Source organism: Macaca mulatta, chromosome 9 (genome assembly GCF_049350105.2).
Source record: "Macaca mulatta isolate MMU2019108-1 chromosome 9, T2T-MMU8v2.0, whole genome shotgun sequence".
NCBI classification, from domain to species: Eukaryota; Metazoa; Chordata; class Mammalia; order Primates; family Cercopithecidae; genus Macaca; species Macaca mulatta.
Window position 1 is genome coordinate 26896158 of NC_133414.1, and position 22738 is coordinate 26918895.

The 22738-nt window shown below is 37.0% G+C and overlaps 1 protein-coding gene across 1 annotated transcript in view; it reads left to right on the forward strand.

Moving 5' to 3' along the window:
• Positions 1–22738, forward strand: part of GPR158 (G protein-coupled receptor 158) — a 432618-nt gene that overhangs the window by 282484 nt on the left and 127396 nt on the right. The window contains exon 5 of the mRNA XM_001101165.5: positions 11687–11755. Within this exon, the coding sequence (XP_001101165.3) occupies positions 11687–11755 (69 nt within the window). The remainder of the gene's footprint in view (positions 1–11686; positions 11756–22738) is intronic.

Here is a 22738-nt window from a genome sequence, read left to right on the forward strand (position 1 = left end):
AAATGTTCATACCATTTTAGAGATTGAGTTTTGAATTCCTGTCTTCATCACGCATCTAAATAAGAATCGCTACCCCAAAACCCTTTATAGTCTACCTTTGTTGCTTGCCTGTCAAAATACAATACTGCTAATTTCTGAACAGCTTTCTCTTCTTGCAAATAGGGGGCATCTGTTACACCTTATTAAATCAGTTTTTGTTTGTTTTCTTGCTGAAATGCTTATCACACTTTTTTGTATCCTTCTAAATGTCTTGTCAGAATCATAAATTGTTGTGTTACATTTAGAGTATAGCATAAGGAACATAACAAGCCCTGGAATGTTTAGGCTATCTCCAAATGTCAAACAAAACAGGAAATGTTTCTTTGTTTTACACTTTTTCTGGGCATTTCATACACTTCCAAACGTACTATAGAGGATAGACAGTGTGTTAAAGATAAACTTAACACTTCTGAGAAATTCTCTTCCTATTATGACATTTTTTCCCCTTTTTTAGAAGACTGAAGCATTACTGATGAGTTCTAGCAACCAGTTGATGGGCTCTTTTGCCTAGGTGTGAGCAGCAGAATTTTAAAGTACTTGCCTTGCAGAACACGGTTCTTGACATTTCAAATTTTTAAAAAACCAGAAACTTCTGAGATTAAAAAGGTTCAAATGTTAAAGAAAAATTATTTACATCTTTTTTTATTATTATTATTATACTTTAAGTTCTAGGATACATGTGCAAAACATGCAGGTTTGTTACATATGTATACATGTGCCATGTTGGTGTGCTGCACCTATTAACTTGTCATTTACATTAGGTATATCTCCTAATGCTATCCCTCCCCCCCACAACAATAGGACCCAGTGTGTGATGATCCCCTTCCTGTGTCCAAGTGATCTCATTGTTCAATTACCACCTATGAGTGAGAACATGCAGAATTTGGTTTTCTGTTCTTGTGATAGTTTGCTGAGAATGATGGTTTCCAGCTGCATCCATGTCCCTACAAAGGACACAAACTCATCCTTTTTTATGACTGCATAGTATTCCATGGTGTATATGTGCCACATTTTCTTAATCCAGTCTGTCAATGATGGACATTTGGGTTGATTCCAAGTCTTTGCTATTGTGAATAGTGCCACAATAAACATACATGTGCATGTGTCTTTATAGCAGCATGACTTACAATCCTTTGGGTATATCCCCAGTAATGGGATGGCTGGGTCAAATGGTATTTCTAGTTCTAGATCCTTGAGGAATTGCCACACTGTTTTCCACAATAGCTGAACTAGTTTATAGTCCCACCAATAGTGTAAAAGTGTTCCTATTTCTCCACATCCTCTCCAGCACCTGCTGTTTCCTGATATTTTAATGATTGCCATTCTAACTGGTGTGAGATGGTATCTCATTGTAGTTTTGATTTGCATTTCTCTGATGGCGAGTGATGATGAGCATTTTTTCATGTGTCTGTTGGCTGTATGAATGTCTTCTTTTGAGAAGTGTCTGTTCATATCCTTTGCCCACCTTTTGATGGCATTGTTTGTTTTTTTCTTGTAAATTTGATTGAGTTCTTTATAGGTTCTGGATATTAGCCCTATGTCAGGTGAGTAGATTGCAAAAATTTTCTCCCATTCTGTAGGTTGCCTGTTCACTCTGATGGTAGTTTCTTTTGCTGTGCAGAAGCTCTTTAGTTTAATTAGATCCCATTTGTCTATTTTGGCTTTTGTTGCCATTGCTTTTGGTGTTTTACTTAGCAGTCGGGTGAAACTGAGGAATGACTTGTGAAGTCTGTTGGATTTCTCTAAATATAAAGTACATTTTATGTTTTAAAAAATTACTGATGTCAAACTCACTAATATGTGAGTTTATCTGAGTGTAAGAAAGAGTGATGTTTTGAAAGGGTAATCAAGTGTTTTCTGTCAATAGTGTCACATTTTTAAATATCTAATAAAATTTTAGAGTTTAATTTTTATTCTCTTAGGATTTTTCATGGGGGGTATTTGTTCTTTTAATAGTCTAATTTTTGTTTGACAAACAATGTTAATAGATTTGTGTGTGTGTGTGTGTGTGTGTGTGTGTGTGTGTGTGTGTGTGTGATGGAGTCTCGCCCCATCACCTAGGCTGGAGTGCAGTGGCACGATCTCAGCTCACTGCAACCTCCGCCTCCCAGGTTCAAGCAATTCTCCTGCCTCAACCTCCCATGTAGCTGGGATTACAGGTGCCCACCACCATGCCTGGCGATTTTTGTTGTTGTTGTTGTATTTTTAGTAGAGACGGAAGTTTCACCATGTTGGCCAGGCTGGTCTTGAACTCCTGACCTCAGGTGATCCACCGGCCTTGGCCTTCCAAAGTGCTGGGATTACAAGTGTGAGCCACTGCGCCTGGCCTGTTAATAGCTTTTAATGAACAGTAGAAGTCTAAGAAAATGACATTGTGTGCTTCCGTAATTTTATACCACTGTATTTAAGAATGGTAACCCATCAAGGCAAGATCTCTTTATGTGGTATTTTTGACTGTATGACTTCTGTATGATTTAATTTCATTTAGATTATTTATTTAAGTGAAATGTGAGTTATGCTCTGTAGTACTATTGGAAGAAAAAGGAATTTGAAGGTCACAAATAGATTACAGAGAAGTAACAGCTAATTTTGCATATTTTTACAATGAAGCCATTGGAAAAATGAGGCCAAGTAAGGGCATAATCATCCGTATCTTAGGAATGTATTTTAAAGGCTTCTTAGCCAGAAAAGGGGTCCAAAAGATAGGGAGAAGGCTGATAACAAGTGTTTGGGTGCTAAATTGCTTTTGGTCATGTATATGAGGGATAAGCTAAGTTAAGGGTATCAAAACATTCCCTCTCCTGCATCTAAGCTATTCTGCCTCTCTGCAACTGCAGTGAGTCAGCAATTTTGAGACATAAAATCAGATGAAACTGGAGGGGAATACATTTAAGTGTGCACATTATTTGAAACAAAGCAAAACGAATTGACAAGCATCTCATGTAAATTTTGAAAACAAAACAACAACAACAACAAATCACCATAACCATGGGAAGTTTCTGCCCAGCAATAGATGGTAAATCATAATAATTAATGACTTGTTATTTCTAATTTCACATGTATATAACATCATTAATTTTTTAATGTAGTGTGCCATACCATTGTAAAGAACAGAAAACTATGTATAAATCAATGTGAAGTTTATTTTTTGATAAATTTACTCTTCAAAAAGTTCGTATTAAACTGTTCATGTATAAATTACACTGTATGAAAAAATGCGCTTTCTTATGAAGTCTTACAAGTTAGAAAGAATACCTACTTAAGGCCATATGACAATTTCTTTTAGTGTTTTAGTTAAGACTGTGAGGAATTTAAAATTGACTAGGAATTTTTTTTTTTTTTTTTTTTTTTTTTTGAAACGGAGCCTCGCTCTGTCGCCCAGGCTGGAGTGCAGTGGCCTGATCTCTGCTCACTGCAAGCTCCGCCTCCCGGGTTCACACCATTCTCCTGCCTCAGCCTCCTGAGTAGCTGGGACTACAGGCGCCCGCCACCAGGCCCGGCTAACTTTTTTGTATTTTTAGTAGGGACGGGATTTCACCGTGTTAGCCAGGATGGTCTCGATCCCCTGACCTTGTGATTTGCCCACCTCGACCTCCCAAAGTGCTGGGATTACAGGCGTGAACCACCACTCCCGGCCGTAAACTTTTTATAACACCTGAACCAAACCCTTACTTGTAATTTATTTTTAAGTAGTTTGGTAGTGTTACATGTTTTTGTTATTATATTATTACATGTTTTATTGTTGTTAGTTTGGGTGAGAAAATCACTGAGGAAATCTCACTGAATTGGGAACCAGCAGCTGTGGAAGACAGGACTGGTCTGGCACTGATCAGCTGAGTGAGCTTTGCTTCTCTGCTGACTTCATTTCCTCTGTCTGTACTTGACAGATTCATGAAGAACTACCGTTGACTGAGCCCCTGCTCTGTGCCAGGCAGCATTATTGCCAATCTTTGCAACAATATACACCTGGGCATTATTACACCCATCTTATAAATGAAGAAACTGAAGCTCAAAGGTTAAACAACTTACCCAAGATCTCATAGCTAATTAATGGTTAATACCAAAGTTCCAGACCATCTAGTGATCAAGTCTGTGTGGTTTAATCCATCAATTTGTAATTCCCTGAATTACATACATTTTACTTTGGGAGTCTCTGCCATGACCCTATCTCTTCATTTTTATAAAAATAGCTTTTTTATTGCTGAGAATTCTCCTAAAAACCTAAAATTGATTTTAACTGACCACATTTTATACAATTGTGCCTTGACAAATTTTTCTAAATTTGGTTGGTTTTTAAATATTTTATCATAGATCTTAACAAAAGCTAACTACATGCAGTCTTTCAAACTGGATGTAGTCCATTCTTTTCCATTTATGTAATTGTTAATAAAATTATTGAAAGATAGTGTCCTCATACCTCTCAATGTTAAGATTCTCTTTAGGATCACATTTTACATTTTTTTTTTCCAATCCATATTGTGTAATTATTTTATTGGGTGTTTGTCAGGTTTCATATGAAGTCCCTCTGTCCATGAATTTCTCCTTGAAAGAGCATAATTTTAAAAGAAAAAGTACAGATCATAAGTTTTTCATCCTGCTTGCATTGGTATATCTTTTTTAAAAGGATATAGATTTATATAGTCTTGGTTTGTCTTTCAAACTTATGCTAGTTCATCTCTTTCAAAATATAATTCTGTTGTTCTCTTATATTTTCCTCATAGATGCTGGGTCCAACTATATAAAAATATATTCATGTTCAGAGGTTTCTTTTGTAATAGAAACTCTAAATGTTGTAAGGCTGAAGAAATCAGCAGTGACCAAAAAATAGCTGCCCTGTTTTAGCAAGATATACATTAATTTCCCCAGAGGTTAAAAATGTTTTAAAAATATAAATGAAGTAGTTAGTCCCCATAAAATCAGGAAAATAATAATAAACCATTTTAATTACTTCTAAAAATGCAGCCTTGAGCATTCTTCTCTTGTTATATCCAATGACTAAGCTTCTTCTGGGTGCTTATATCCCAGGCAAATCTTTTATGGTAGTTACAACTGTGCTTCATCTTATGCTTCTATACTTGGCATCCAAACATGGAATTTAGAAATTGACTTTGATATAATTTGATAGAAATTGGTATAATTTGACATTTTTTTTTTTCGTCTATGGGTTTGATATCTGGCTGTTATAAACCTCCATAAGTCAGTTCTGAAAGTTTACAAAGTAGGGAAGTTGGGATGGAAATGGAGTAAGGTAGAATATACTCACCTCTATTGTAAACTTGGGAGGTATATTTATTAGGGTTTATGGGTTCCAAACCAGAGAGTTAGGCTCAATGATAATACCTCCAGCTTTATATTCACCTGCAAAAATTATAAGATACAGTCTTTGATGATTATATGAATCAGCTGGTGCCAAATAAAAATTCATTAAAGAATATTAAAGGAAGGGCTTTGTTTAGACTTATTGAGTAATATTTTGCATATTACAATACCAAATCAGAGATTTTCTCTTTTTTTGTTTTTTTTCCTCCTCTTTTGAGATGGTGTCTTGCTCTGTTGCCAAGGCTAGAGTATAGTGGCTCGATCTGGGCTCACTGCAACCTCTGCCTCCCAAGTTTAAGTGATTCTCCTGCCTCAGCCTCCCGAGTAGCTGGGACTACAGGCACCTGCCACCACGCCCAGCAAATTTTTGTATTTTTAGTAGAGACAGGGTTTCGCCATATTGGCCAGGCTGGTCCTAAACTCCTGTCCTCAACTGATCCGTCCACCTCGACCTCCCAAAATGCTGGGATTACAGGCTTGAGCCACCATGCCCCACCTAAAATCATAGATTTTCAAATAGTTGGGTTGACACAAAGGTTTTTAAAAATTTATGTATTAAAGTATATTACATAGCAATAAATGACTACCTCTCCTTCAAAGATATTAACATATTTCCAGGTAAGTTGATCTATCCCCAAATCTACCCTTTTGTCCGGAAAAAATAAACAAACATTGTTATCAACTTAGTATGTATCCTCCAGACATCTGTTTGGTGTGTATATGTATACAGACATATCTTATTTTATTGCACTTTGCTTTATTGTGCTTGACAGATACCGTGTCTTACAAATTAAAGGTTTGTGGCAACTGTACACTGAGAAAATCTATCATACCCATTTTTCCAACAACATGTGCTCACTTTGTATCTCTGTGTCGCATTTTGGTAATTCTTGCAATATTTCAACAAATGCTTTTAGTATTATATCTGTTGTGGTAATCTGTGATTACTGATCTTCGATGTTACTATTGTAATTGTTTTGAAATGCCATGAACTGCACCCACGTAAGACGGTGAACTTAAGTGATCAGTGTTGAATGTGTTCTGACTGTTCCACAATTAGCAATTCCTCCATCTTCTTCCCTCTCCTCAGCCCTCTTTATTCCCTGAGACATAACAATGTTGAAATTAGGTCAATTAATAATCCTACAATGGCCTTTAGTGTTCAAGTGAAAGGAAGAGTCACATATCACTCACTTTAAATCAAAAGCTAGAAGTGATTGAGCTTAGTAAGAAAGACATAGTGGAGGCTGGCTTGCATTCAATAACCAATTTGTAAATGCAATGGAAACATTATTGATGGGAATTAAAAATGCTACTCCAGTGAACGCATGTATGATGAGAAAGCAAAACAGCCTTATTGCTGATATGGAGAAAGTTTGAGTACTCTAGATAGAAGATTGAACCAGTCACAATGCTGCCTTAAGCCAAAACCTAATCCAAAGCAAGGGCCTAACTCTCTTCAATTCTGTGAAGGCTGACACAGTTGAGGAAACTACAGAAGAAAAGTTAGAAGCTAGCAGAGGTTGGTTCATGAGGTACAAGGAAAGCAGCCATCTCCATAACATAAAAGTGTAAAGTGAAGCAGCAAGTGCTGATGGAGAAGCTGCAGCAGGTCATCAAGAAGATCTAGCTAAGATCATCGATGAAGGTAGCTACAAGAAACAACAGATATTCAGTGTCGATGAAATCGCCCTCTAGTGGAAGAAGATGCCATCTAGGACTTTCATAGCTAGAGAGGAGAAGTCAATGCCTGGCTTCAAAACTTCAAATGAAAGATTGACCCTTATGTTAGGGGCAAATGCAACTAGTGACTTTTAAGTTAAAGCCAATGCTCATTGACCATTCTGAAGGTCCTAGGGGCCTTAAGAATTATGCTAAAGCAACTCTGCCTGTGCTGTAAAAATGTAACAACAAAGCTTGGATGTGATAGCATATCTATTTATAGCATGATTTACTGGATATTTTAAGCCCACTGATGAGACTTACTGCTCAGAAAAAGATTCCTTTCAAAACATTACTGCTCATTGACAATGCACATAGTCACCCAAGAGCTCTGATGGAGATATGCAAGGAGATTAATGTTGTTTTCATGCCCACTAACACAGCATTCATTCTACTGCCCAAGGATTAAGGAGTTAGACTTTCACATCTTCTTATTTAAGAAACACATTTTGTAAGGCAATCGTTGCCATAGTGATTCATCTGATAGATCTGGGCAAAGTAAACTGAAAACTTCTGGAAAGGATTCACTATTCTAGATGCCATTGAGAACATTTATGATTCATGGAAGGAGATCAAAATATCAACATTAACAAGAGTTTGGAAAATGTTGGTTCTAACCCTCATGGATGACTTTGAGGCATTCAAGACTTCAGTGAAGGAACTAACTGCAGATATGGTGAAAATAGCAAAATAATTAGAATTAGCAGTGAAGCCTGAACATGTGTCTGAGTTACCGTAAATCTCATGATAGAATTTAATGAATGAGGAGTTGCTTCTCATGGATGAGCAAACAAGTAGTTTTTTCAGATGTAATCCACTCCTGGTGAAGATGCTATGGACATTGTTGAAATGACAACAAAGGATTTAGAATATTGCATTATTATAGTTAAGAGGATTGACTCCAATTTTGAAAGAACTTCCTCTGTAGGTAACATGCTATCAAACAGCATCACATGCCACAAAGAAATCTCATGAAAGGAAGAGCCAACTGGTACAGCAAACTTCATTGTTTTCCTATTTTAAGAAATTGCCACAACCATCCGAAGCTTCCAGTAGCCACCAACCTTATCAGTCAGCAGCCATCAACATGGAGGCAAGACCCTCCCCCAGCAAAAGAGATTAGAACTTGATGAAGCCTCAGATGATTATTAGTATTTTTCAGCCATAAAGTATTTTTTCCTTAAGGCAAGTACATTATTTTTTAGACATAATGCCATTGCATACTTAATAGACGACACTATAGTGTAAATGTAACTTTTATATGCACTGGAAAACCACAAAATTTGTGTGATTCACTTTATTTTGGTACTTGATTTATTGCTGTGGTCTGAAACCAAACCCAAAATATTTCTGAGGTTTGCCTGGATGGATGGATGGATGGATGGATGGATGGACAGACAGATATATAGATGAGGTATGCCTGGATAGAGAAATGTATAGTGTTGTTTTTTGTGTATGTGTTTTGTAGAAATAGTGTCATACTGCTTATTACTGATCATCTTTCAATTAAGATTTTTTTAAGTTTCCCAGTTAACAACTCTGCTTATAGTTTCACATCACTATTTCTATCTCAGGAATAACTGTGAAGGAGATGACTTTTTTTTCTTGGTCTCTGTTATTTTGCTCATTATCTCTCTCATCCATCTTCAGTTTTCAACCTCCGCCACCCCCCGTACACACTTAGTGTCTTTTCTGTCCTTCCTCACCCTACCAGTGAGACTCTAAACAAGATTCCTATATTTTGCTTTGAACTTGTCAATGTATTACTTACAAAATTGTATATTAATCCTTGGTACCAAGCATAAAATAAAAGGCTCTGTGCCAGTTAAAAGATTTTCTAGTACCAATAAGACAGTGGAGGAAATATTTTTGGGAGCATGGGTCTCTTCTCTGTCTTAAAATCTCACCCATTGGGTTCCTGCTCATTCTGCGAGGCCACAAAGCCAGCTCTTCCAAATAATATTTTGAAAGAAAAAAAGTGCACATTTGTAACAGGACTTACATTTTATTATGGAACCACCTGTCAGAGTTCCAATTTGTAAACTGAAATTATGGGCTCCTCTGCTTAGCCAGGAGCAAGGCAGTGAACTCTTAAGAAGACTGTTCAACAATTACAAATGAAAAGGAGACAGATTATTTGCTCTGAGAAAATATAAAAGCATGTACTCCTGCTGCTGTTATGTGGCAGTGATGGTTGTGACACTGCTACCAAGCCTACTGGACCTAAAATCTCAAGAGATATTGCAGGATGGAAGAGGCCATCAAACCATAGCATGATCACAGCCCTGGGAAGGAACTGTTGGTCCCCTGCTCGAGGCATTCATCTCTGTTTGGGTCATTTTGGATAACAAGCATTAAACAAAATTTGACTGTCAGCGATATATTCCTTCTAGTTTTCAAAGTCATCATCCTGTTGCTGTTCTCTACCTTGAAGAATACGTACCTACTTATTAAGTACCAGGTACAATGCCAGCCATTTTGCATGCTTCATATTTAATAAATCTGTCAGATTTGATAAGGTAAAGATTAAAACACCCATCTTACGGGTGAGACCATTGAAGTTCAAGGTTGCCTAACGCAAAGTGGTTATTTCATCATTCAAACTGAGAGGGAGTTAACTCCAAAGTCTGTCTGCTTCACTGTACCTTGCAGCAGCTTTTCATGTCCTCTTATTCACTCAACCAATAGTGTACAAATTATTTTACAGACAGTCATGTATAATATTTTGGATTTTCATTTTTTGTGTCTTTTTTGGGAAAGTTTAAAAAATAAGCTTCATAACTAGGCATACTATGCAAATGTACCTTGCCACTTTGGGAATTCTGCCAGCCAAAACCCATTTAAATGCTTGTTGATAGAAATTTTCTTTTCACCAAAAGCACCTGCTATCTAACATAATGACCAATAGCAAGAAGCCACTCAAATAATCAAGGCTGTTCACTGACTAAACTTGTTTCTCTATTCCCAAATTCTTAAATTAATGCAAGTGCTGAGTTTTTTTGAGGGGTTACACAAAGTAGTAACTATATATTTAACAATGCCCCACAGGGATTTTTGGAAGGGCAATTAGAATTTTTTCTCTCTGGGTATCCAGTTGTCTGACAGTTCTTTTATATAATGCACTACTGTGGTTTGGCCTTTCAGAATTTTTTTATTGTTACAAAATTAGTTATTACTACTGCAAATTATTTCCTGTTAAGATATTTACACCACGTGTAATTTCTGTATACATTTTGTATTATACTTATTGAAAACACAGCTCGTCTAAAATGACCTACTTTTGTGTTTGTAGTATTAATTAATATACTTGCTGTATATTGATGCTTGAATTCATGAAAGCAACATTTATTGTAGAAAATAAGATTGATTTTTCTGGTCTTTCATTTCTTGCCTCAATTCTAAGAATTTTGCTTTGAGAAGATAATGCTATTTTTAAGTCTAGCAAAATATCTTAAGGTTATTAGATATATTCATGCTTAGCAAACTATTCAGAAATTTATTTGAAAATCAAATCAACTAATTGTTTTGAATTTTGAGTAAAGAATAACATGTATGCATGTTCACAAGGTGAGATACCCCTGTTATTTAATGTGATTTATACTGTTCACATAGCGAAGCTGTTTGTGAGTTTTAGGGGTTATATTTTAGCATGGGGGGAGATATGAAGACTTCAAGACCTTGTGCTTTTTTTAAATCCACCAACACTATCCCACAGGTATTTGTGAAATAGTTTAGGGATAGCATTCAGTATGCACTGGTGGCTCATATTTTAAAAATGCAGGCAAGATCTCATTTGTAAATTTCTTGGATTGAAAGTGAGGGACTAACGGCTAAGTTGGCTGGACTTCCTGGGTCAATAGGGACTTCCCTAAGGGAACTTTCCCCCAAGCCAAATTGAGTCATAGCTGCAAGCTAAGGAATTGAAACCTCAACCAATCAAAGGCGAGTTTAAGCTCTAGCCACAGCGATGTTTTTAACCAATCAGGCCCGCCAACCCACAAGCGGATAGAAAATAAGCTAAATCTATAGGACAGAAAAAGGAAAAGGGGAGGGGTCATAAGGGGATATAAGCATAAGACACCCAAGCCGGAAACGGCAATCTTTCCGGGACCCCTTTCACCGTGTGGAAGCTTTACTTTCACTTTTGCATTAATAAATCTTGCCGCCGCACACTCTTTGGGTCTGCCCCTTTCTCTAATCGAGCTGTAACACTCGCCTCTGTGGTTGGTCCACGGCTTCATTCCCTGAAGCCTGTGAGACCACGAACCCTTTAATGGAGAAAAGACCTTCAATCGGCAGAAGACTTCTCGGCTCAAAAGTATCTTCAGAGTAGTGTTCTTAGCTGCTCAGACTGTTTAATGATTCAAATTTTAGAGAACAAAACCTCATGAAGCCACTGGTGATATTATTAAGCCTATCATCACCTTTATAATCAGTCTTTTTGCATGTTTGTTTTATACCCACCTGAATACTAACCAATTTTCATTTATTTATTTAATTTCCCCCAAAGAATGCTGTCCTACTGTCTTGTGGCATTTTCACAATAGCATAATTCTCCAGGCTTAGAAATGTAAGTTAGTAATAACGTTTTTATTTTGTTTTACAGAGCATCCGGGCATCGGGCCTTATCCTGTTGGAAACGATCCTTTTTGGGTCTCTGCTCCTATACTTTCCAGTAAGTAACATAATTATGTTTTTAAAGTAGACATTTATGTTATGTTGCATACTGTAAAACTACTGTTTGCATGCACACACACGCAAACACACCCTGGTGTTACCAGGAAGTGCAGGAGTTCCTGGCTCTTGTCTTACTTGAGAGAAAGAATTTGGCCAAAAGACAATTAGTAAAGTAAGCAAATGTTTATTGAAGGAAGTTGTTGATGAAAAGAGTCAAACTCTAAAATATTTGAAGAGATTTAATCTGAGCCAAATATAAGAGACCACGGCCCCTGATACAGCCCTCGGGAGGTTCTGAGAGCATGTGCTCAAGGTGGTTGGGGTGCAGCTTGGTTTTATACATTTTAGGGAGGCATGAGACTTCAATCAGATTCATTTGAGAAATATGTTGGTTTGGTCCAGAAAGGCAGGACAATTTGAAGTTTGGGGGACTTCCAGACTATAGGTAAATTAAAACACTTTCTGGTTGACAATTGATTGAATTTGTCTAAAGACCTGGGATCAATAGAAAGGAAAAGTTCAGGTTAAGATAAAAGACTGTGGAGACCAAGGTTCTTTTGAAGTCTCATAGTGGCTGCCCTTAGAGATGATAGATGACAAATGTCTCCTATTCAGACCGTTAAAAGGTGCTAGACACTCAGTTAATATCTTCAGGATTGGGAGGGTCAGGAAGAAAAACATCTAGCTATGTTAATAGAGATTCTTTACAGATGCAGATTTTCCCTCACAATGGACAGTTTTGCAGGGCCCTTTGAAAATATGGCACAGAAACATGTTTTGGGGTAAAAGTATTTTGATTTTATTCTTTGTCACATAATGTTACGCCAGAGTCAGATTGGAAAGTAAGACATGAGATATAGGGTTAAATAAAAGCTGATAAGAATTTATGGTTTGTAGGGCATGACTCCCAAGACTCCTTAGATAGGAATTTGCGCAAGATTAAAAAAAAAAAAAATCAGAGCTTGGTCTTCAACGTACACATCAAGAGAAGAGTGGGTTGATCTGGGTGGAAAGTAGTAGCAGAGAACAGTACATTCGGAAAGATGGGGCAAAGTGGGCTCCTTGAAAGAGGATGAGCCAGCAGCTCCAAGAGTTCTACATTGCTCTTTTTATTATGTCAGACCCTTTAAGTTCCTGTCTGTGTCTCAAGTCTCTGCCTTTGTCTCTGATTAGTTTCCCACTTCTGCCTCGAGTCCCCACCCAGTTGCCACCCTGGGTTTGTAGGATTCTCCCTTGCTGTCTGTTGATGTTCATGTGTGGCCTAGCATTAGATACGAATTCTACCTAATGGCAGCATTGCTCCTTACCACCATCCCAGGAAGGTCATGTCGTGGCTAAATCTGTACTTATTGCACCTGCGTATCTCTTAGGAATTTCTCCTTTGCCCTCTTTCCCTCTTCTCAGCATGTAGCTAGCTACATTCTGACAGGTTAACTACAGAATGAGTGATCATTGGGCATCTTAAGGGGTGTTTGGGGGCATTCCTTTCTACATAGGTATTTCCCCTCTCTCTGCTCATATCTAGCATGCAACCTCTGGGGTGTGAAATTTTTTGGACTTCCCTTTTTCAGGGGCTCCCCGCTCCTGCTCATGTCTGGCTATCTGCCTACTCTAATGCAAGTGCTTTACAGATATTTAAATCCCAGTTTTTACCATTTGAGTGACCTTAGACAAGTTACTTAACATTCCTAAACCCTGTTTTTTTTCTCTTATAAAATTGAGCTAATTATACTTTTCTTTGCAAATTTGTGAGGAAGGTTAAATGCTTAAATGTGACTACATATGAAAGGCAAATGTATGCATATGTATACAGTTGTATTGGTATGTATGCGTAATATGTACAAATAAGTATTGCTTTCCTTCTTCCTTCCCTTCTACCTGAATCAGAATCATGAGACATACCAATTAATGTCAGAAAAATTGAAATTGTTACATAGTAAAATAAGCATGATGAAATAAATGTATGTATGGTGCTAGTGGCTTAGATAATCATAGTGGACTCTAGTGTACCAGTAACATGTCTGAAACCAGAAGATAAGTACTGACTTGACAAATTCAACTCAGCCAACTTATGTTCAGTGGTGATTGTGTGCCAAGCACTATGCTAATTTCTGGGAATACTCTATGAGCAAGACAACTTGATTTCTCCTTTCAAGAAGCTTACAGTGTAGAGGAAGAGATGAGTTAATGCAAACAATGATAATACAATGTGACAAACACTAAGAAAGCAGTAAAGACAGGATGCTGTGGAGGCACTTAGGAGAGATATCTAATCAAGTTTAGGGAATAAAATATCCCTTGGCAGAGACCTGAAAGGTGAGTAGGTGTAAGAGAAGGAAAGGTAGGACTGCCGGGACACTAGATTCTTTTTGGTTTTTGTCTTACCTCACTCCCTGCTCCATCTCAGCCTGCTTTGTTGATTCTTCATCTTAACTCCCACTTCTTCATACTTGAATGCCTCAGGACTGAGTTCTTGTAGCTTTTCTTAATGTACATTCTCACTTGGTGATCTCATCTAGCCGCAAAGTTGAAGTACTATTTATATGCCAAAGACTGCCGAATTTATATCTCCAGCCCAAACCTTTCTCCTGAGCTCCCAGCTCATATTCAGCTGCTTAGGCAACCACTCCATTTGCACATCCAACAGAATTCCCTATCATGTTCTCTACTGAAGCACTGATCTCTCCCTCAGATTCAGCCTTCCAGTGTCCACTGATGGCAGCTGTATCCTTCTAGTTACTCAGGCCAAAAGCCTAGGAGTCATTATTGATACCACTCTTTCTCTCACATTAGAAAACCTTTAAAGATACAGCAAGAATCGACCAGGTGCAGTGGCTCACGCCTGTAATTCCAGCACTTTGGGAGGCCGAGGTGGGTGGATCACAGGGTCAGGAGATTGAGACCATCCTGGCTAACATGGTGAAACTCCATCTCTACTAAAAATACAAAAAACTAGCCAGGCGCATTGGCGGGCGCCTATAGTCCCAGCTACTTGGGTGGCTGAGGCAGGAGAATGGCATGAACCTGGGAGGCGGAGGTTGTAGTGAGCTGAGATGGCACCACTGCATTCCAGCCTGGGCGACAGAGTGAGACTCTATCTCAAAAACAAAAACAAAAACAAAAACAAAACAAAACAAAACACAAAAAAGATGCAGCAAGAATCTAATGAGCCCCTCCCACATTCACGGTTACCACCTGGTCTAAACTGTGATCCACCCCTTCTGGATTGTCACCATGTGCTCTTACTAGCCTCTCTTCTTCCGTGCTGGCCCCTAGAATCTTATCTATTTTCAAAATGTCAGCCAGTTTTAACATGAAAATTAGACTGACCATGTCACTCCTGTTCTCAAAACTCCCCAAGGATTCCCCATTTTACTTAGAGTAAAAGCCAAAATCCTTTCTGTGACCTCTAAGGCTTAACGTAATTTGGACACTGCCCCCTCTATAACATTTTCTAACCCTTTTCCTGCACTCAATGTTTAGATCGAGTGTTTTTTATTCTGGTCTTGAATAAATTTTTCTATTTATTCTTAAAATGGAGATATATTTACATATAATCAGTGCTATGATCTGATTGTGTCCTCCAAAATTTATGTGTTAGAAATTTAATCTCCAATGCAATGGTGTTGGGAAGTGGGGTATTTGGGGAGGTATTTAGAGCCCTCATGAATGGGTTAATGCCCTTACATGTAAAAGGGCTTGGTGGAGGGAGTTTGGCCCTTTTTGTTCTTCTTCCTTCCACACAGCAAGAAGGCTCTCACCAGAAACCAGATGCTGACACTTTGATCTTGCATTTTTCAGCCTCCAACACTGTGAGAAATAAGTTTCTATTCTTTATAAATTACACAGTCTCAGGTATTTTGTTATAGCAGCACAAACAGACTGAGACAATCAGTATTAATTTTTTCATAAAGTCATCCCTATTAAGTTTTCTAATTTTCTAGCATAGAGTTATGCATAGTAATTAGTAACAGAAGCAATGCAGCAGTATAAAGACCGAATGTTTATTATTGGTACACTTCTTGTATAAATGGGGTGTGTCATGCATCTTAACATTTAATCTTTCCCACAGAACCCTGGGGCAGGTATTTAACCAAAGTCGTCAGATCACCTATTAAATAATGAAATATCTGAAGTGACCTCAGTAACCTGATGAGAAACTTTAATTATCTGAATATCTGTGGCTACTATTATCTTTTTTTCTGAACCTCTGCTATTTTAAAATCAATTTTCCACCCAGTAGCCAGAGGGATTTAAAAATGTCAAATCCAGTCTGTCACCTCTTTGATGTCTTCTTTTGACATGTTAGGTATACTGTGGTTTTTACCCACCTCCCCAGCCTCATGTTATATTACCTTTCTTCTCACTTTCTGCTCTCTAACTACCCTGACCTTATTTCAGTTCTCAAATAAAACATGATCTCTTTCATGATAGACGTAATAATGGTCTCCAACAATGTCCACAATCCTAATCCCTGGAACCTGTTTGAATATGTTAGCTTACATGGAAAAATGGACTTTACTGATATGATTATGTTAAAGACTGAGATGGGGAACTTATCCTGGATTGTCTGGTTGTGACCATGGATCGTAAGTGAAAAGAGAGAAGCAGAAGAGAGAGAACCAAATAGATGACATGGTGAAAAAGATTGGCTGGCATTGCGAACTTTGAAGATAGATGAGGGAGGTTGCAAGCCCAAGAATTCAGGCTGCCTCTAGAGACTGGAAAAGGCAAGTAAATAAGTTCTTCCCTAGACCCTCTACAAGGAAGGCAGCTCTGCCAACACCTTGATTTTAGTTCCTAAGACTCATTTTGGGCATAGGACATCCAGAACCGTTAAATACTAAGTCCATGTTGTTTAAAGCCACTAAGTTTATGACACTATGTTATAGTGGCTATAGGAAACTAATATACCTCTTGCCATAGGACCTCTTCACCTACTTTTTTTTGGTTTTGAAGAATTTTCCTCTTTTCCTTTTCCTCACCACTACCCTACTGTCCTTTAGGCTAATTAGCATATAATCACCTTCTAGATTTGTACATAAGTATCACTTTTTCAGGAATGCTTTCCTTGACCCCTAATCTGAGTCAGATTCCTGGCAATAACTTCTCATGGAATCCTGCTCTTTTTGACAACACCTATTTCAGTTTGTAATTACACATTGAAAAGTCTGATTATTTGATAATATCATTCTTTTGCACAGATATTAAATTCTGTGAGAGTAGGGCACATTTCTGTCTTGCTCAGCACTGCATCTGCAGCAATTAGGCCAGTGCCTGTCACTGTAGTAGAAGCACAGTAAATAGGCATGGAATGAGTGAATAAGTTATACTTAGGTGAACTTAGAAATGTATCCCAAGCTAGTGCCTACTGTCCTGTTGAAGCACCCTCCAAAGACTCTGCTTTTTTTGTGGAAGACTGAGAATGAGGGCCCTTATTTATGTTTATTTAGCACCTGCAGTTAGGCAATACAAACACTTTCTCGTGTTATTTTTGGGACTTAGCAGAAGTTCAGTTCATTTTGACTTCTAATATTCGTACTTATTCAAAACAAGTGGTTGTATTAATGAGCACAGTCCTATAATCTGTAGAAGAATTGTAAAGCTTCTTAAATAGAAATACTCTAGAAAAGTATGACATTTGAAAGAATAGCAAGTGTCAGGTTACTAAATGTTAAAAGCAGTCACAAGGGAACCTTTCCTTGACTGAGATTCAATTTTGAAAGATATCTGATTGACCTGTACTTATGGTGATAACAGATACAGAGAACTGACACATTAAAAGAAAAAGATTGTACTTCATGATAATTCTAATATGCTTGTAAGGAAAAAAACAAAAAGGGAGGCTTACCAAACAAATTCTACCCAACAGAAACATTAGGATACCTCATACTATTGACTTCATGCTTAACTAGCTATTTTATCTTTCAGAACATAAATTCTTTTTGTAATGGCTCGAGATAATAACTCTGTACCTTGGTTTTCATTTAGGGCTTATGCTCTGAAGATAGAAAGGACCATGTTATTTAATAAAGATTTGGGTGTAGCATAAGATACCAGGGGAAAAGGAGATTAAAGGCAAAGAATAACCTGTTGTTGGACTGGACACATTGGCTTCATTTGGCTTTGTGGAAACAAATTTATAACTTTTGCCCAGAATTTTTCTATAAGGAAGACCCATATTAAGTGGTTAAGACGACTAAGTAAACCAAATATAGCCAAAAAATCTAATAAAGTTGGTGGTATAAATGTACCAATATCTTTTTGGTTAAATACCTTACATACATTCTGTGTTCCTGGTGTGGACTATACTAGAATTTTTCATGAAAGTTCTACTGGGAGGTTACAATTTTTTAAAAAGCATACTTGCATAAAATAGAATTGTTTTTAGGGCTAGCTAACTCTATGGAAGTAGGCTTTGTGGATATTCGCTGTTCTACTGAGTTATGCAATGAGCCTTTTCTTCTTTATATGCTGCATATTGTTGTTCAGATTTGCAAGAATTAAGGTTATTTTTGCCTTTTCTAAGCAATCTTAGACTACAGACGATTTCATAACAATGCTTATATTGGAAAGTCCAAATTAGAGATTATCATCATTGTGCAGATGAGGACAAACCAAAATCTGACTAAATTTAGCATTGTTATATTGGGTAGCAGAGAGCCGAAGCATTCAAGCGTTTTCTTACAGATTCTCAAAAGAGACGCATGATTTGAAGTCCATACATTTGTGAACAGTGATCACTGTTCATAATCACCTAGCAACTTTTGTATAATTTATAAAAGAAAGAAAAGAGAATTTTAAGAAAAAACTAAAGTTTATTTTTTGTTAAATTACATTTAAAAAGACATTTATGGATTCATAAAGCACATTCTTTGTAATTTAAAATCTAGAAGTTTGTTCTGCCTTGACTAAACCATCGGTTTCATTTAATAAGGGTTTTTTTTTCTTTCCCCTGTAACCTTGGTTACTTTATTTGGTTGGTAGATATGTCTTCCTGTAAAGGACTCCAATGCATATGTAAATAATACTCATGTTTAGGTTTTTCCTCCCTACCCCAGTCTTATAAGAAGAATCACCAAGTATTAGAACTAGAAGGGTCACCATTTACAACTCAGTCTTTCTCCAAAAGAGAGACAGAGAGAGATTACGATTCAGATTCATCCACCTTTTTTTTCAGCTAGGTAATGAGAAAGCCAAGAATTAAATCCATTCTCTTACCTTCTGGTCTGCTGTTCTTTTCACTGCATGGCAGTACTTCTCACAAAGGATATAAATGTGATATTCAAATGACATCAAACGGGAGGCTGGGAAGGCCCATGTTGTACCCCTTCACCAGTCACCCTTCCTCATTAGGAAACAAAAGGCACAGAGGATGACTGAAACCAGGAATCAATTCATAATGGCTCAGAGTTTGCTTCTAAGACCCAATGTAAATTCCTGAGGAACTTGGATGGACCATGTTATTGAGCCATCTGAAGTTTCTGATATTCAGCCATCTTACCTATAAAAAAGGCAATTTTATGTTCCAGACTAACATCAGGTTGGTTTTAGTGGCATAGAACCTATGTCAGTTAAGAGATTGTTTTCTTCAATGATCAGCCCAAAACCTACAACTAAAACTTAAGACGTTTTTTAACTACAATTTTTTCCAATGTAGAAAAAACCCATCCAGAGCATAGGTATTGCCCAGAAGCAGAAGGAAAACAAGAGAATGTGATCCCATGTTACAGCTTAAAGGAAGGGAGGTAAAGGAGGGAGTTGAAAGTAGAGAGGAAGAATGAAACAATGAGAATATAGCTAAAGCAGCCAAGTTTTAATCCATTACTATGATTGTTTATTTTCATTGCTAAAATTACTTTAGATTTGGCCAGTGAGAACCCCTTTAGGCTGGCTCCTGTATCCTTTTGATATGACCCCGTCGTTCTTTGAGCACTTTCCTATGTTCTAGTGCAACAGAACATTCCAAACTAGTTTTATACTTCACTCCCCCAACCCTGCAATCCGTCTTTTCTCCAGAGAGCCCTGGTTCTTTTTAGAGCAAAATGGTAGCATTTCATTTCTGTGACAGATTGACTTCCATGACTGACAACAGAAGGTTCCCCAAGCTTTACAAGTAGACTATGGTTTTTAAACTGATCCATAGAATCCATCTCATTTGGTGTCCTTTAGAACCATTTGGATTGATACAAGAGAAAAAGAAAACAATGAAATTGGAAAGAAAGTTAAATACTTATGAACATAACATTACTATCAGGGACACAATAGTATGGGGATAGCCATTTTATGCCAACATAGCTCAGAAACTATGGGAATAGTAGACTCTTAATCCCCAAACTATTGGAGGATTTCAGGAATACTGGCTCATATAGAGGGCAAAAGACATCAGAGATCTGGACTTTACAGGAAGCTTGAAGAATGGGATGCCAAGACACTTTGTTCTCTTCTATAGTGTAGGTTAGAGAACTAGAAGAAATAGCCATAGATGCCCAGAAGTTCTATGTAGTTCCATTTATCCACTTGGCTTGTCTCCTCTTCTGTACTCAACCCATCAGAGAGAAGTCTGATCATTGGTGGGTGTGGCTGTCAACATGTAAAGGCATGGAGGCTGCCCAGTGTGCATATTCTAGGATATATGGTTAAGAGCCTTACTCCAATCAGTGATGTATGAGGAATTAACCAATAATATTCCTTTTGTTGAAAGAATTTTAATAAACTTGGCCTTAAGAAATTAAGAGCTGAAATCTTGGTTTCAGTTTGTCAGTGAAAAGCAACAGGTTATCATCTTTGCTGCAGTAAACACCAATTAGAGAGTGTCTCTTGAAAATACCTTGTTGCGTTAGTGAAATATAATAGTCTCTCATTATTTACAAAGTAGAACAAAATTGAAGAACACAATGAAAGAGGTAAAAGATCAACTAAAGTCATTATCATCCAGAAATATATATATACACACACACATATACACATACACACATATATACATACATACACATATATACATGTATATATAAACATACACACATATATACATGTATATATACACATATATCATGATTGAAATAAAATGATAAAGTGATATATAAAATGATTGAAATAAAATATAAAATGATTGAAATAAAAATGATATATACATGTATATATGTGTATATGTGTGTGTATGTGTGTATATATGTATATGTACATATGTGTGTACATATACATGTATATACACATGTATATATATGTGTATATATATACACAGAGAAGAAAGAAATGGATGGATGGTGGATTAATCTATGAGATTTTATGAAAGATACTAATTGTAATCTTTATTAGTTTAACAAAACCCAGATATTACTGATTTTTAGATTAATATGTTTTACAATAAGCATTATTGGTTCTGAAAGATCTTTCTAAAGTTAAAAAAATTGTAATTTAAAAGGTTGGGCTAATTATTTTTTATTTAGCTATATGTTTCAACTTTAGACAGTATCACTTGACTCCAGCTATGACAGCTAAGAAATTGAACTCAAATACAGTTCTTTTTGTCCTTTCTTTGTATCTAGTGGCTGAATATTATTGGGTCTTAAAGATAGCCTGATTTCTCTCTCCTGTAGATGACCTTATATTTCTTTCCAGATTCTAATAATAAAAGTCATTTTTTAGTCAGGCTGGAGTGCAGTGGTGCAATCTTGGCTCACTGCAACCTCCACGTCCCGAGTTCCAGTGATTCTCCTGCCTCACCCTCCCAAGAAGCTGGGATTACAGGCACTGGCCACCTCGCCCAGCTAGTTTTTGTATTTTTTAATAGAGATGACGTTTCACCATGTTGGCCAGGCTGGTCTCGAACACCTGACCCTCAATTGATCCACCCCCCCTTGGCCTCTCATAGTGCTGGGATTATAGGTATGAGCCACCACGCCCGGCCTGAATTTATTGTTCTTTATAATTTTATTTCAATCATGATATTCCCTTTAAATACATAGATTTAAGACCCCTTTTATTTCTAGATTTATCTTTAATTTTCTTCTGTTATTTTCTCCTCTTCTTAATGGTACATAAGTTATGGGTACATCACATTTATCTCTAATCTTTCTAGTCATTTGTATAGCTTTGTCCTTTTACATTTTATTTTGTGTGGTTTCCTCAAGTCTTTATTCTATGACCTTTACAGCAATTTCAGTTATGTTTATCCTGCATGAGTTGATTCTAATATATCTGTGACCTCTCCAATGTTTTTGTTTTATTTTCATTTTTCTCCTCTACATCCCTGCTTTCTTGGAGCCGTTTTATCTCTTTGTTTTTCTTATCTCTTCTTTACTCTCCAGTATCTTTTCCTTTGAGTTGATTTGTTAGAAGGAACATGTTTTTTATAATTTCTTTGAGGCCATGAGAATTACCTACTTGAACCTTTATCTGTTTTGTTTGATAATGTCCCTTTTATTAACATTCCTTATCTGCCCCCTTCCCACCAATATTTAAACAAAGAGTCTGCCCTGGTGGTTCTCTGATTTTTATTCATTTTTATTATAACCATTCTTTTTCATTATGGTAAAATATACATAACATAAAACTTACCACTGTGACTAGTTTAAATGTACAATTCAGTGGCTTTAAATACATTCACAGTGTTGTGCAGCCATCGCTATTATCTATTTCCAAAACTTTTTCATCATCCCAAACTACAACTCTGTATTCATTAAACGATAACTTCCCATTCCCTCTTCCCCCAGCCTTTGAACTTCTGTTATACTTTGTTTCTATGATATTTTGCCTTTTCCAGGCCCCTCACATGAGCGGAATCACACAACATTTATTCTTTTCTCTCTGGCTTGTTTCATTTGCCATAATGTTTTCAAGCTTTATCTATCTTGTAGCATGTATCCGAAGTTCATTCCTTTATGTGGCTTAATGATACTTTATTATAGATATATACCACATTTTGTTGCTTCATCCATCGCTAGACACTTAGGCTGTTTTCACCTTTGGGCTGTTGTGA